At 42.5% G+C, this 17,025-nt stretch overlaps 1 protein-coding gene across 21 annotated transcripts in view; it reads left to right on the top strand.

Annotated features, from left to right (window-relative positions):
* The window catches only part of nav3 (neuron navigator 3), a 279,354-nt gene that overhangs the window by 207,581 nt on the left and 54,748 nt on the right, over positions 1 to 17,025 (top strand). For 15 of the 21 annotated variants that reach the window (XM_044107981.1, XM_044107992.1, XM_044107970.1 and 12 more), the window contains 2 exons: positions 7,285 to 7,396; positions 15,258 to 15,491. In XM_044107981.1, the coding sequence (XP_043963916.1) occupies positions 7,285 to 7,396; positions 15,258 to 15,491 (346 nt within the window). Of the gene's footprint in view, positions 1 to 1,902; positions 3,578 to 7,284; positions 7,397 to 15,257; positions 15,492 to 17,025 lie in introns of those variants that run through there. The other 6 variants (XM_044107989.1, XM_044107991.1, XM_044107990.1 and 3 more) reach the window with 3 other exon arrangements.

The following is a 17,025-nucleotide window of genomic DNA, read 5'->3' as shown; positions in this document are numbered from 1 at the left end:
CATCCATTCAGTTTATTACAGTGGTCCATACGACATACCCCTTCCTGTGGTTATCCTACCTCCGGTATTTAATGTTCCATAGGTGCATTTGGCGTGTTGAAAATATTTGACAAAACAGCTGGAAGAGAAATCCAACCAACATCCCAGCACTGAAAACAAAAAGCTGGCTTAGAGCAAACTTTTGTTTCTCTTCTATTATCCAGTTTCAAATGACTGCTGCTGCAGTCTTCAAACATATCCATCAGAGGTGCTTCCTAAGGTCTGAATATTTATTTATTTTTTCTCTTAAAGCTTGTCATACTTTAACCAGCTGTTTGTGTCTGTGGGGACATTTGGAGCTTTACATCTTAAAGTAACAGCTCGTTTGAAGTAAATCGGAAACGCTTTCATTTGAAAACAAATTCCTCGCTCGTCATAAAACATAAAATAGAGCTCAGCCTGGATCGAAAATCAAAGAAAGCCAGACTTAAGTTGGGAAAAGGAAGACGTCAAGCCGAAAGCCAGAAGAACTCTACAAAGCAGAGCTTGGACAAACAACACCATGTGATTATAGGTTTAGGGATGTCAAGTGGGCAGCGGCATTCCAGACATTTAGCTACGCTCCTGGCTTTTCCAAAGCCCGTTATTTGCAGGACAAAATTAGACAACAGCACTGACCGTACTCTTTGTTTAGACTCCATTAGGTACACTTGCTTTTTTTTGCAGTCACACGTTTGGTAGCCGCTTCATACCCTTCGCCCTTCTGGCTCTTCCTCTGCGGAGGAGAGGGATCGAGTCTCTGACAGGGCAGTTCGAGAGTCGGCACACCACAGGTACCGCATGACAAGCCTGCTCCTACTGCATACAGCCGCACAGCCCATGTCAGGGGTGTCAGCTTTCAGACAGCTAAGCAGGACAAGTGTTTAAAATCTATTATGGTGTTTCAGAAGTTGCAGGGACGAGAAGAAAGACCGGGGAAGAGAGAGCTCGCAAATATCTGCGTTGGTACAAACTGAGCCTTGCAAAATATCTACACTGCTTGAACGTTATCACATTTTGGCACATCACAACCGTGCAAATGGGTGATATTTGACTGGGATTTTATGGTTGTAGTGTTTGAAGCAGGAATTAAGCTACTGTGCATCTGCTGAGCTAAATACAGAAGCAGTATTCATACCAAAAGCATTTGGTGTAACCCCCTTGTTTCAGGACGCACTTGTACCAAACAAAAACAACATTGTTTTATACCTTTATACATGCAGAAGGCTTGTGTAGAACTAAGCTTGTGGTAATTCAACTTTCAAACTAGAGAGGACTCCCAGATTTCACTAACCTCTACTTGGCCGCATTAAGGCTTCTAAGACCGAACCAAAGCTTCATGTAAGTGTATGAATCGTTCAACACCAATAAGTTATTTAGCTCTCTCTGCACTATGTGCATTACTCACCTCAACGTTGGTCTGAATGTAAATGTCGTTGTTACTGGAGAAAAAAAACAGCTAAGGTCCAAATTCAGCTACATGCAGCGTTCAACCAGTCCTAAAGGATGTATATGATCAACATAATGGTATGTTGTCCCTCTGATGACACAGGATAGACATCAGCTCTTCTGTAATGGTGCATTCAAGTACAGCTGGTACACTGGACTGTCTAAATATCAATTTATTTATTTTTTTAACTCTCAGACGTATGCACGATGTTACGAAAATAAATAAAAAAGAACCCTGAAGTAGGTACTGAATTTTTGTGTTACGTTGTACCCCTGCTAATTTTTCTCATTGTTATCGTTCATATTATATTGTGATGAACGATCTCTGATTGACAGAAAAAGCACTTTTTAAGGCTTAAATAAATCTCTATCAAATCTAAAAATAGACCTGATTTTTGGCTTCTGATGCCACTTCTTTTGGAGGCTTCCGTGTGTTTAAATCAGGTATGAAACAAACGGGGCTCATATCAGTCAGCGTATGCACTGACTGATATGAATACGTTGGGTCGTGGTTGATCCATGATAAGCCGGAGGGCTCAGTGTTTTAGCTCCCGACGGCATTTAATTAAGTCTGCTGGGTAGATTGGTGCAGTGGGAGCTTGCAAAGCTTACAGGTGCGCTGTCCAAACAACTCGCTGTCCCACCGTGTTGGAGTGGGAGGAAAGCCACGGGTAAGAAGTCAACTGAGGAAGAGAATGAAAGAGGATTAAGAGAAAGAAGTGCTGATAAACACTGAGCGGGGCTGAGCCGGAGAGGAGGAGGGAAGGCTGCAGGCTGCATGCTGGAATGTGTGTGAGCCGGGCTTCACCAGCCATTTATTCTCCGCTGCGAAGAGAGGGGAACAGTCAGTGTGTCAGCGAGGGAGGCAGCAGAAGTGTGGCAGTGAGCTGGTAATTAAAGGAGGGACAGAAGGTGGATGGGGAACAGATAAGAGTGAGTGAAGAGAGACTGTCATTAAATAGGGGAAAAGACAGAGGGAGCGAGAACAGGAGCAGCAGAGAGTGAGCCACGGGAGATGTAGCGGCTTGTGCATCCACGCCCCTGACCGTGGTGAGGCAGAGAGACAACATGCGGACGGAGTGGAAGGATGAAGTGATTTGGTCTGGCTCGTAGTACGACCACGAGTATGGGCTGGCTCAGGGATGGATCGGGATTTCACCTGCACACCTTCCAGAGTGGTTTTCTCCCCACTCTTCACCCTCCGCTCGCTTTCCCTCCAGCCCACTGAATCCTGGACCACACTGAGGGAGGCGTGGGACGTGGGGACCTATCTGTTTGCGTCCTCTGTTCTCCGGTTCCTCCCTCTCTCCATCTGCTTTCTCGGCGAAGGTACGACCAAGATGTGAAGGGGAGAGCCGCGCACAGGTGGAACCACTCACACGTATTGTACATATTCCTGAGCCACCGGCAGCGAAGAGGTAGGAGATGAAGAGAGGGGCAGAGTTCTCTGTGTACCAAGGGGGCAGCCCGGCTCGGCGGCCTCCCCAGCCCCTCCCCGACAACCTCAACCTGCGGATCAAGCAGCGCTCCCTTACCAACCTGACCCTGCTCAGCGACGGCGAGCAGCGGGTCTATTCCTTTGAACTCACCGACCCACCGTCTCGTCTCTCCCAACCTCTGAGCTCTTCACCTTACTCGTCGTCTTCGCAGCGGGCGGGGGGCAGTCTGCAGGGCAGCCCCAGGAAGGAGGGCGGCACCAGGAGCACAGGTGTCCGAGGCACCAGAGCTCGATCTCTGTCACTTTCCCTCACTAAGGTCCTCTCGCAGTCGGAGCATTCACTCATCCCAGTCCCTTGGCGACGCACGGCGGCAGGTGGGCGCCAACAACGGGCGTCGTATAGTGGCCACCCAAGGACCGAGTCACAGCGGAGGTCTAGGGAGGGGCCAGGAGCAGACGGGGAAGGCAGGAATGGATGTTCTAGTGCTGAAGCGGCAGCAGAAAGGGGTGGCGGGAAGCAGGGCTGCAGGGAAAAAGACGGGTACTGGGCAGAGGAGGAGGCTTCAGAGGGAGGTCCTCGAGAGGGAACGGCTCAGTTGGATAAGGAGGTGATCCTCACCATGCTGGGCGACCTGGAGCAGGTCCTACACACCTCACCCCAACCTCACCCACGTAAGTTAACCCTTCGTCTCTGCTGCAGTGGTTGGGATTCATCCAGTGTTGGAGGATTATCGTGAAGCTTAATGCAGGGAGTCAGAAATATGTGAACGCTAACTCAAAGTTCTTAAAGAAGCCATCTTAAGAACAGCAGAGCTGAAAAACCTACTTTAAGCTGGATATTTTCTTAATCCTCGATTGGCAGTTGAAGACAGTATTTAAATGTTTTTGAGACGTGGCTGTGGAACGAGACATCAGCTAGCTTAGTTTATGCTCACACATGCTCAATCACAGATGTTACAACTAGATCCCCAAAACATATTTTATCACCAGCTACACAACCCTTAACCCCAATGTAACCTTAACAATGTCTGAATTGTTCCTCAGGAAGTCAATCTATGCGCCATATTCTTTTGGAAGTCTTGTGCTAATATCTATGTGAACCACTTTTCTGTGTTTTTAAGGCATTGTGTAATTATTGATAAGGTAGATTCAATGGGAGCTTTAGCTTTGAGGAGATTATTGCCGACTTTTTTGGCAGGTGGAGGAATGATTCAGCACTAAAACCCAAAAATACCTCTGATGGTGGGAAACCGATTCCTCCTCTCCAGAAAAAGCTCAGCCTCACCCTCGCAGGCTGTGAATCACACAGCCACTCTGATCAATACCTCATTATTACTGTTTGTGTGTGCAGGGTTTTCAATGTATGTCTGTCTTGCATTGTCTTTTTATGCATGCACACCTCAGTATGTACATACTAGTATGTATTCGTATGAAATGGTGTTTCATCAGCTTGAACAAAAGTGTTAATAGTCTTTGTGCAAACTGTACATTTTTAACAGCTTGTGAAAGTGTGCATACATTTTTCACATTGTGTCTCCTCAAAACCACAAACTTTGTCTTTTATCGTTAAATTATATGGTTAATTCACGCAAATTAGCAAACAACTGATAGAAATGAAAGAAAATGCATATTTTGGGGGGGGAGATCATTTATGCAGAATTTGAAAATTGGGGCATGGATTAGGATTTAAGCCCCCCTTTACTCGCATACCCCTAAATTCAATCCAGTTCAAACAATTGCCAAAGACATTCCTGAGTTAGTAAATCACATTTTGTTTTCTCATATTTTATAAATAGAAATCTGGAAAGTTTGACTGTTGGTTCATCTAGTCTGGTACTATAAAATTAAATTTAATTCAGTGAATTCCATTGGAAATTCACCTAGTTGGCTTAAAAATTCATCTGTGTATGGTTTAACCTCAATATTCAAGTATTCTGTGAAGAGTTTCTTAAAGATCATAAGTAAACAAACAACATCATCATGAAGACCAAGGAACACACGACAACCTCAGAGTCCAGATGCGACAAACAGGTGGGGATGCATCCACTGGTGGGAAAAAAACATTTTATATTTGTTCAAAATGAGGATCTTCTTGGTGTTTGTCTACTGAAGGGGTTTCTAAGTCCAGTCTTCAGGGGCTACAATTCTGCATGTTTTGGAATCAAATCTTCTCTAACCCAGCTGAACCTCATGTGAAATACATTTCCGTTTGTGTTCATAACATAACCACAGTTCAGAAGAAGGAATTCGGTTATTCTCATGCACACATCCTACGGTCTGCACGTTTTCCAATGTCTTTCCTCGGGGAGACATTCGGAAAACCTGGGCGTCCTGCCGCACAGGTGAGACCTGTGCGGCTACTCTGCAAATAATTTCTCATAAATGCACAGGCATGCCTCCATGCTGCATGAAGTGTCTGCTCACGACAGAGAATACTGGGCCAGATTTCGCCGTGTCACTTTGTAATGGGATTGTAATTGGATATTTCTCAAAGGGACCAGTGAGTTGATGGATAGACGGGAGGAAAAAAGGGAGAATTACAAAGGAAGAGTAATTCTGCATTAGGTGTGTGGTGCCGATGGGCATTCTTTAACCCATGCATCCGGACAAACCCAAATCCAAGACAGAGAAGCTTTTACTGCTATCACAGGAATCGGGCCACTTCATATTATATTCCTATTTACTCTGATTCTCGTTAGGCAGCTTTAAAGTAGACATTAGCTGTCGAGTCAGAGGTGAGCATTGCAAAGATAAGCTATGACCTCAATTACTTAACACAGCTTTGCACTTCGTGGGATCATAATTGAGGTCAACGTTTGACTTGAGAATAGTTGACGCTACACTGGTGCGTGTCTTGAAGTCCTACAGGCTTGACAGACCATAATAATCCTATAATTGTTGGCAGTGTAGCTAAAAATCTAATCCCCAACGCAACAGTTCCTTGCTAGAAATGCTCCCATATTTAAGTCTCTCATTGGTGTTTAAAGAATTGGAAATAAATTGTTGACGTGACAGTATTTTGCCACTTTTCCTCTGATTTCTTTTTTTTTCTTTCTTTCTTTCTCTCTTTAACCTGCCAGAACTTTTAAAATCAATGCATGCGGGCGAGCAAACAGAGCGCTGTCACAAAGAATTCCTCAAAGCTGGGAGGCAGCAGAAAGCCTGAAAACAAAGTTCCATTCTGCGTTGATTATTTGCTGCGTTGTTGTTCTACGGCGAATACCTTTAGTGCCGCCGCGTGAAAATAAAAGCATTTATTTATCCTAGTTTGGTTGCAACGTTGCAAGAAATCTTGTAGGGTTGAAAACCAGCACTGCAGCAAACCTTTGTTTCATGTTGTCCCCCACTGCTTGCAGAATAGCAACTGGAGGAAGTGACGGAAATTAAATGAAAGATCTGGTGTCAATCTCTAACAAAATGGATAATGGAGTTGTCACTCTAGCCTCACTGCTGGCCAGTGCCATGCATGGCGGCTTTTGTATCCTAACAGGGTCACTGTGACATCTGCAGAATCCACTTGCATCCTCACTGAATGATTCAGCTTCTTAGCCCAGTTCAAACCCATGTTGAGTAATTTATCAATGAAGCCATTTCATTACCAAGCCAGTTTTTGTTTTAGAAGCACCTTTAACCCTAGAAAACAGAGAGTGACTGCTCATCCGCTCCACGTCTCATTCCTCTTGTTAATTACCCATTCTGTTGCCGCTGCCCGCAGATACAGGCTATCTCAACAAGTTAACAGGGAGCCTTAATTGGATCAGACAAGCAGATATTTTGGTGTACCCCCTCTGCTCTCTGCTGTGAAACATCGCCCAGAGTTCTCTTGTTATCCTCTCTCCTGAAGAACACTGTTGTTGCCTCCATTTAGCAATTAGTTCATTTGTAAAGCAGACACTAAGAAGGCTAGAAAACACGTTGATGTCGTATTTTAAGTCCAGTTTGCGGTTGTAGGCCGCAGGGTCTCCCACTGTTCTTGACAAAGAAAGTGACAGAACTTGCTTTTCCAACCAAGGCAGTCCTGAGCTGACTGACGGATCTCGTGGTGTCATCCCATGACATTTCTGCTTCAGCCTGGAGGGGAAGCGCTGGATAAAACGATAAAGTGAAAGAAGTGGATGTAGTGCAGCCTGACAGGCTGTTTACAGTATAGGCTCACAACTGTCAGCGAAAGGCTTGCTGCCACCGCGACTGGTCACCATTCCGTTCCCCCCGTCTGAGATGTTCAGGGACAAGCGACGAAACACTCTGTCAGATTTCCTCACCGCTTCTCCGGCTGTGTGTGGCTGGCCACGCTGGAACACGGAAGAGGGTTGTGCGTTGTTGAGTGTGTGGGTGCAGGTCCAAGCATCTGAGTGAATCGAACTTTCATTGTGTCTCAGCAGGAGAGGACCCCGAGACGAGGCGTATGAGGACGGTGAAGAACATCGCTGACCTGCGGCAGAACCTGGAAGAGACCATGTCCAGCCTGCGGGGAACACAGATCAGCCACAGGTGGGCCAGCTGATGGTATTTTCCATTCCTCAAAGGTTACATTGGCTGACTTGGCTCTGCTTGGTGTATGTGGAAGAAACGTAGAAACAGGGATATGTCAAAATGACAGATACAATAGATAACAGATCTTTTCTGGGTTTTGCAGATAATAGCTGTAGGATAGTCTCTTTCTGTTTTGCCTTTCAACTGAAGAGTAAATCTCTGATTGATCTTCTAGATGTTACTTACCAGTACCTACCTTGACTGCTGCCAAATTACCCTGCTGTAACCAAAGCCTGACCCTTGACTGACCTCAACCTCTAACTCATCTTTGATCTCCAACCACAATCTAACTTTAGAACAACATTATAACGTTGCAGTATGACATATTTTATATTTTACTGATAGAACTGACTTGGCTCTCATTGTGTACATTTAATCATCCTCATGTTCCACATTAGCACCTGAAGGCTGTTAAAGTTAAAGACTTTAGAGGTCCTTGAATCAAGTTCTCTGTTTTATATAAAAACATGTGGAATCCCAGTTAAATCTTAGAGAAAAAGCAGTTAGAGTGACAGAGATAGACCTGCAGCAAACTTTGTGTTACTAACCTTGAGCTTATATTAGCTTTCACATTGGTCACTTGATAGCGCTTTCGTTCATGTTGTAGGTTTAGTTGAGCAAACCAGTATAGAGTACAAGAAAGTTCTTGCAGACGTTACTGAACTGTTAAATCTGGCTGATTGAGAGAAAATGTCCCAACCAACAGGAGAAACAAAAAGTGTTAAAAATCATTCAAGAAAGTAAATCAATTCGCAAGTTTATAGATTGGATCAAGTTCAACATTTAGAAAGGCTGAAAATAAATGGACCAAAATGTGGGACGGAAGCAGCTAGGATCATTCAAAGAAAATAAGTCAATGGTAAGCCATAACCTAGTCCGACACAGGCAAATAAGGAAAACTAAACCAACAGTAAAGTAAGTCCCAAAGTAAAAAAAAAAAAATGAAAGAAGAAAACAGGTGAATGAACCGCTGAGGAATCCCGGAATAAAATGCAGGGATCTGACAAAGAACTGAGTAGACAAGGAGTAGCAGGTAGCAATATGAGATTTGTTGAACTTGATTAATGAAAAATTGAACTTCATGCCTTAAAGATTTCAAGCCAAAGGACGTTTCATTGTCCACAATTTATTGTTTTCTCTCATATTAATTGTTTTCTTGTTCTCTATTTGTTGTAAAAAAAGAAAAAAGAAAAAAACACCTGGTTCTGCAGCAGAATATTTTAACTTTTAGGCCTGTGTTTTACAAAAGATTTCTAGAGTCATACTCTTATTTTAGATTTTGTTTTGTAATAAAAAAAAGTGACTAATGCTTAGAGGTGGTGACATAAGCATCTTAATTCCTCCTCACTTTGCACGCCTCGTCTTTGGTTAGTAGTCGAAAGCCTACACTGAGTTTTCAGATGTTTCCCGCTGAAAGCAGCTGTCAGCTGCAGCCAGCTGATCTTTTGTAAATGCTCAGATCTGCTTCAGCATGTAGGAAGTGATAATGTCCTGCAGAGATAATCAAACAAAAAGGGAAGGGGCAAATATGGGCTCTTAATGACTGAGTAGTTTAAAGCAATATGTCTTGCAAACCGCAAGCCATGACAAACAAGAAATGTTTAAGTTGTACTTGAGTAGAACAAAAATAGTGTTAAAATCAGCAAAATTCCTCAAATAAATACAAGTCGCACTCCAATTGTCTATTAGTGGGATGCAGAGGGTTCCAGCGGGTTTCTTCTTTCTTACCGTCTGCAAATCTTGTCTTCCAAGAATGATATCCTGATATCATCTAGAAAAACTGAGTCTTTGGCCTCCTGGAGAATCTAAGAACATAAGGTGCAAAGAGTGCATCTTGGGAAAAGACCAAATGATAACCATTAGTATTTGTCAGCCTGCTGATCAATGGTTCACTCCCCGTCTCGCTTCTCTCCTCCCTCAGTCTATTATTTTGTGTGTTTTTTGCCCCATTTAGAGAGGAAGATGGTGGCCAGGCTGCCGACAGCCATGACAGATGGTAGTCTGTGGCTGTGTGTGCACACGAGTGTGTGTTGGGTTTTCCACGCCGCAGAGTCTCAGCCAGAGAAAGATCAATATATATAGTTCCATTGTATTACCTCTGTGTTTAATGGGACCTGGAGGTTTGGGTGTTTGAAAAGCCATTGGAGGGACTTCTCATTTATATGCATCAGTGGCACCAGAGCAGTGTGTATGAAGTATCTGGCGAATGATTATTAGCTACTTGAGCCAGATTTCTGAGCTTGGCTTTAATGTGAGGAGAAAAAAAAAGCTGGTCAGGCCATCTTAATCGCTGCACAGGATTAAAAATGGCCATCATCACCATGAGGCCACTTTTGTTGGGTTGCAGTTCTGTCGTCTCAACTGCTTCTTCTTTGAGATTTCCTCTTTGTACCAGTTTACATACCAGCTACCAGAGTGCAAAGCATGAAAAGGACAAAGCTTATCAAGATATTAATGTAAAGTGATGTATATCACTTTACACCTCTGGCATTCCGTAAAGACCAGAGGTGGGTAGAGTATCCTAAAACTGCACTCACTTAAAAGTAGCAGTACTTCTGGATATTTTTACTGAGGTAAAAGTAAAACGTAGCCATCCAAGAACCTACTCAAGAAAGAGTAAAAAAGTATTTGGTATAAAGGCTGCTGAAGTACTGAGTAACTGATCAAACCAGATGCTCAGTCATTTAATGTTTAAAAATTACATCACCACCAAAATGCTAAATAAGGTGGAAATTTTGGTGTTTTAAAGAGCAAAATGAAAATATTTCATATGAATAACATGATTACAAAACAACAAAATTATAGTGAAACCAAACTGTTTCACATCAGTTTATTTCAATATAAAACTCAATATAAAAGTTGCAGGTGTGTGTCTGGTGAATATTTTGTCTAATCAGTGACTTTACTCACAATGGGTAGAGTATCTAGAAATTTTACTCGAGTGAAAGTAATGATACTTCATAATAAAATTACTGAAGTAAAAGTAAAAAGTACAGCACAGTTAAATACTTCCAAAGGTAATTTTTCCCCCCAAAGGTTACATGAGTAAATTACTTCCCAACTCTGGCAAAGACATTGAATAAATGAGACAAACATAAACTATCATGACTATGTAGCGATCATCAAACCATCCGTTTGTCCGTCCATCCAATTATCCGTTGATTATCCATCCATGTGTATTTTTACATCCTGTTCAGTGCTGCAGGGCCTGGTGTGTGTAACAGCAGTGATGTTCACCAAAATAAAGCAAGCGTATATTAATACAGCCCTCTCATACTTTTAAAGTCCCAAGAGTACACAACAGACACAACAACAGAGCCTCAGTGTGGCGTATCACAGCAACAAGGCGATGACCTCACACATGGCTGCTTGGTTAGCAGAGCAACAGCTAAAGATGGCATATGAAATCCTCCTGTGTGGAGTGGCCTGTAGCCCCGCAGCACGTGGGCTGCAGAAATGTTTGCTCACAGCCACGTGGCCAGGTTAGCACCAAGTGTTGTTAGAGAAAACCTCCTTCCTTGTCCAAGTCCAAGAAGAATAGAAGGAAATGCTTTGGTACAGTCATGAAGGTGGAAACCAGTTAGCTCTAAGATTATTTATCCGACTCTGTTTTTTGCCAGTGTTGTTTTATATGTGCTGTAGTTTGCCGGATGGTTCCGTTGGGATTTTTAAAATATGTTTTTAATCTTGAATTCACAAGAAATGTAGGACAAGATAATGTGCTTAACTTTTAAAGCTAATCTTTCCATAATTTTGAAAATCATTTGGTAAGCTATCACAAACAAAATGATGAATCAATAGAAGGGTTATTATAGTTTACCTAGAAACTAGCCACCTAAAAAAAAAGGGATTTAAGATGTGTTATTTTTGAAACTGGCATTTTTGAGGCCTTAGTAAACTAAACTAGTTCCTCCCTCAAAGACTTGCTATATTGAAGGCTACACATTCCTATGCACTCTGGTGGATAATGTAAGTGCTACAGGTGGCAAGTACTAGCCAAGGTATAAACTATCTTTATTTAGATAAGCATTTTTATCAAAAGCGTCCAATAATCTAATCTCTGTTGCCTCATGTTTTAAAGGGTTAATTCAAAATCGCACATATTTTGCAACAAGAAAATCTCCTTCCACTCAACTATCTTTGCTTCTTCTTTTTTTTTTTATGGCAGGGATTTCGGGCCGATAACAAAATGTCATTCAGACAATAAAAAAAAATGCTGCTGGTCGACATAGGGAGGAAGAAGTGATTGAAGACAGACTGTTCCTCGACAGTGAACCCAGCACAACAGCAAAGCTATCCATGTCCCTACTCCTTCGAGGCTTCAGCAGACGCTGCAGGATATTCTGAACATAATAGCTTTACTGGGTCGGGTTTGCTTTGTGTTTACACCAGGGGAGCAGACACGCCGCTCTGGAATTGACGAGGTGGCTGTTTGTGCAGTTCGAGTGCATGTATGAAATTTTTACCAGAATATTATCTGCCACACAAAGCAATCTGCGATCACGGTGGCCGTGAAACTACCAAATGACATGTGCCCATTGGTAATAATGGGTCAGAACATTGTGAAATGTTGCGCGGTGCGCGCAACGTTTCACAATGTTCTCGTCAGAATTGCCATTCTGAGAGGTAAAGTGGTATGATTCAACGTGATGAAGGCAATCAGAGCCACCTCTGGAGAAGATGAGTTTTCAGTCTGTAATGGTAGATGGAAAGTGACTTGACTGTTCTGACACTCCATGTGTGCATGCATGGGAAACTGACCGCAGAGGCTCTAAAACTTGAGAAAACAACCCTAACCCGTCTCAGTTATATTGCATGATCAAGCTATTGTAAAGTACAAAAGTTCATAAAAAGTCAGTTCAGTTTTTACCTGAACTGACGGTAAACAACCGTCAGTTCAGGTAAAAAGGTCAAACCTGGTGTTTTTATGTTCCCCACAGAGCGGAATATTGTACTGAATGTTTCACCAACAGATGTTTGGAGTTTAGAGCTGCCACTGTGGCTAATATTGAACATAGCATTAGCTCAATACCTGTGACAAAGTGCTCTGGAGATAGAGTCTCCAAACAATCCCCATGAATTGAATTAACCCGTCCAAGAACTGACTGGTATATTGAGCGCTCATTAGCAACAGTAGGAGATGGTGTATTTATATTTAGACTTGCTCAGCAATAGACTTCCCCTGCTGTCAACAGGCATTCTTCTCCAACTGAGCTCATGGCAAAACACAAAATAATCCCCACTGAGGTTTATGTTCTTTACTTATAGTTGTGTGTGACACCCAAAGCCTGGGTGAAGCAGAGATAGAAAGTAATGGTGCCAGCTCTCTGGAAAATGTGATTTTGATTTAGACAGGGTTAAGTTTATGTAACTATATTTTACTAGAGGTCTATTGTCATTTGATAAATATATCAAAATATGCAATAAAGTGAAATTGCGTTTTCTCTTCTCCAGAGGATGTTGAGGAAGGTAAGACTTCCTTCAGATGTTAGAACAGCCCGCAGGAGGGAAGTAGCACTTGATCAAATCTCTTGACACCAAACCATCACAGGAAGTTACCTGTGAAATCAGTGAGCTCTTGGTTAGCGATTTCTGTCCAGGTCCATGCATTCAGTCTCCATGGTAACCAACAGTTGCACTGGCCAAAGCATTTAACTATTCTTAAATGCTTTCATTATGGTGTCTGGTTTCGACTTGAATGAACACTACGGCACGAGGGCTGGAGCTGCACAGCGGACCACAAGCTATGGTCTTTAACTTTAACAGCCTTCAGGTGTTAAAGTGGAACATGAGGATGATTAAATGTGCACATTGAGAGCCAAGTCAGTTCTATCAATAAAATATAAAATATAAAAAGCTACTGAACGAGCAAGAGCTTGTGGAATGGAGGTTTGCAAAGACTGACACATTGAGGGTCCCACCAATAAAGACCACCATGTTGCAGCTATCAACTATGTTGTACGCTTGCTGTAGGCGACCTACACTGCCCCCTAGAGTCCATCAGAATGTGGGCTAGAATGGGGATGAAAAGCACAGAGTATAATTGCTGCAAAGGTTGTCGGCCTGATTCCGCAAGTCTTTTTCACACGGAATGTACAGCCATCAAACATAAACCAAGCTAAAAGTGTTTCTTGCTGACCCATCAGTCTTCAGGTACACCGCAATCCGTACATTAAACTAAATTTAGAAGCGTTTATGCTTGGAATAATTGGTTGGTTGCATATAAATTAACACTTTTTAATTCATTAAAAAGACAGCTGAAGTGTATTTAGATCTTTCTGTGGACGGTGAAGTATTTGCCAATTTTGAAAATTTGACCTTTTTTTCTAACCCATAGGTTAAATTAAGCCCATAAATTCAACATGAAACACATTTTAAATACATTTAGACATTCATTAAACTTAGGTTTTACTCATGAGCCTCGTTTTGCGTAATTTAAACAAAAAGAAGGAAACATAAACCTCACTTTCTAGGAAATGACAGTGAATAGAAGAACAGGAATAGTTTCCTGTTGCTTTCCGTCACTCCATTTATCATTCTGATCATTCTCTCTGCTGCTGCTGCTGTCTCAGATACAGATAAGCTGATTTAGCAACCTGCATTATCAACAGCTAAGTGATTCTGATTTAGATGGTGGCTAATTGATTGCTGAAACTCTGCAATTGCCTGGAATTGAATCCCTGCTTCATTGTGCGTGCAGCAGCCTCAGAGGGTGTTGATAGAGATTAGTCATGAACATGGCTGGCATTGCTGCCCTTCTCATGTTGGCACTTGGCATTACTGTGTGGTGCAGTGTTCTCTCCTTTCTCACCAGCACACACACACACACACACACACGCCCACGCGCACACAGAGCTGTTCTCACACCTCCCTGCTATCTATGAGACGCTGCGTTAAGATGCCACTCGTTTTTGCCACATAATGACGGTCAGTCTTTCAAATAGGCTTTTCCTCCCACTCACAGAGACGAATCAACCAACAATCTTAAGATATGAAAATACTGCAGGAAATGCTAAGTCACTATGAAAGAATGTTTCTGGACTCAGTCTTTTTTAAGATGGTTTCTTGCTCAAAATGAGTCAAAATCACAATCAAAACCACAATCCTGTTCTGTTTCTATAGGAATATGTTTTTATCTAACAAGACAGATTTGCATAAATCTTTGTGATTTGACTAGAAAAATAGCAGATCTTTCCCGAAGATTCAAATCTGTTCATCTCTGTGGATTTTTTTTCATCAAAAGCATGCAGTGCACACTTTTTGCCAGCAGAGAGCGCTCCAACAAGGTACCACAACTGGCAACCTTTGCTGTTTGTGAAAAGAGGCATGTGCGGCTACATGGGGAATAGCTTTCCCTGTAGACTTTCAATAATTCGTCTTTGTTTGGAGAACTCTGTAGAACTCTGTTAATGTTTTTATTTAAAGCATAAGTCTTTAGAGATTTGTTTGCCAGTCTTTCTATGGGGACTGAATTTCTTGCCAATTTTTTTTTGTGAAATAACTCAAGCTCAGTCAGATTGGATGGGGTGTTTGTGTTTATGCATTTAAGCCATTGTGTGTTTTCTATAATAAAGTGCTTCAATCATTATTAATTTCTTAGTGAATTTTAAAAATGAAAGAAAAAGAACGTTGTGCTGTAATTGCCTGATATTCACCCTCATGGCACTAAAAGCAACTGAGATTCTGCTGTTGAACATTTGATCAGCCCTTCACATGTCAGTGTTTAAGTACTAGTTGATGAATCAGTTACATGGTCTGTTACTTTGCTGCAATAAGTTTATATGTTGTTCTTTTTTTTTTTACCCTTCTCTTTGCGCAGTACGTTAGAAACAACCTTCGACACCACAGTGACGACAGAGGTGAACGGGCGGAGTCTCCCCGCCCTCGCTGCTCGCTCCTCCCCCATGGCCTGGCGTCTTGGCCAGTCTCAAACCCCACGTCTCCAGGCAGGTGAAGCCCCCTCCATGCCCAGCGGATATCCTGCGCCCAGGTCCAGCACAGCGGGCGCCGCCCCCAACACGGGCCGATACAGCGGCCACTCGGACCCCACCAGGTGAGTTACTCAGTTCCGGAAAACTCGTAAATTTGTAGCATTCTTTTTTTTACAGTGACTTATAAAACCTTGTTAGAAATTGCTTTGGATTGATTTGAAATGTGACGGACGCAGAGATGAAAAAGAAAGGAAATGGAAGGAAGCCTAGAGAGAAGTTGGCACCACAGAAGTCGGCCTCCACACCTGCAGAAAGCGAGAAAACAAACCCGACAAACATACGCATATAAATGAGAATGAGTTCACTGAAAAATGTACGGTACAAGTTAATACAAGATGTTAGTGCAGGGGTGGGCACTCCTGGTCCTGGAGGGCCGGTGTCCTGCAACTCGTAGATGTCTCCCTGGTCCAACACACTTGAATCCAATAGTTGAATCTCCTCCCAAGTGCAGTCAGGTTCTCCAGAGTCCTGCTAATGACCTCATTATTTGGCTCAGGTGTGTTGCAGTAGAGAAACATCTAAAAGTTGCAGGACCAGGATTGCCTACCCCTGTGTTAGTTTTAACTGGAGCTCAACGTACGGTGTATATGAGAAGCACCTGAATCCATAAATGTGTGAGTGTGGGAGATGGATGGAGCTAAATACAGAGCAATCGCAAATAAAACATGGCAGAGGCTGAAAAGGACTTGACTTTTACTTTGACAATGACCCAAAACATACAGGCAGAACAAAAATTGTAAAGTATAGACAATATAATCGTGTCAGAAAGAGTCTGTCTATCATCTTTGAAGCTCATGAGGTTTAAAGATGATGTCCAACAAATCTGTCTGAGCATTAACTATTTTGCAAGAAAAGAATGAGGAAACGTTTCGGTCTGTAAACCCGCAAAGCCGGTAGCTACAGATATTTGGGAGTGGGTGGGGGGGGAGGTGTCTCTGCCACTGTCTCTGTGTCTCTACATAGTTAAGTAGTTTAGCACTGCTTTCAAGGTCTTTTTGACAAGTGACATGACTCATTTTCATAAATGAGTTTTATATAGTGTAGTTTTTCATATTGCCTTTGTCCAAAAAGCACTCAGAAATTCATGTTTAGCTGGCTATTTAAACGGCAACCCAAGGCCACACTTTTCTTTCTCTCTGCATCAATACAAATAGGCTGCTGTCATCCTCCAAGGCTGTCTTTGGTTTTTCAAGCCTTCGACGGGAATATTCAGATGATGCATTTCCACAGATGTTGCTGGCTCTCGATAAGCGGACAGATTACCTCAACAAGAAAAGAGACAAGTTTTGTTGAAAACCTTTTAGTGCCTCTCCGGCTAGTGACCGTCACTGATTACTATGGCAATATATGTTGTAAAAAAAAGTCAAGAGATGCGTGAAACCTATTCCTATTCCACATTTACTCACTTCCACATGAGAACTCACTCCACAGACAAAAGATGTACCAAACATTTAAACAATGATCAATAATCACTAATAATGCTGTGGTCAGAAGCTTACATCTAACACATCGGGGACATGATGTCATATCTGCATGTTGACGGATTAGTTTGAACAACATTTTTCCAGGGTGGAATAATCATGAAGCAAACTAATT

Source organism: Gambusia affinis, linkage group LG23 (assembly GCF_019740435.1).
Source record: "Gambusia affinis linkage group LG23, SWU_Gaff_1.0, whole genome shotgun sequence".
Lineage (NCBI taxonomy): Eukaryota > Metazoa > Chordata > Actinopteri > Cyprinodontiformes > Poeciliidae > Gambusia > Gambusia affinis.
This window is presented reverse-complemented; position numbering and strand designations above follow the sequence as displayed.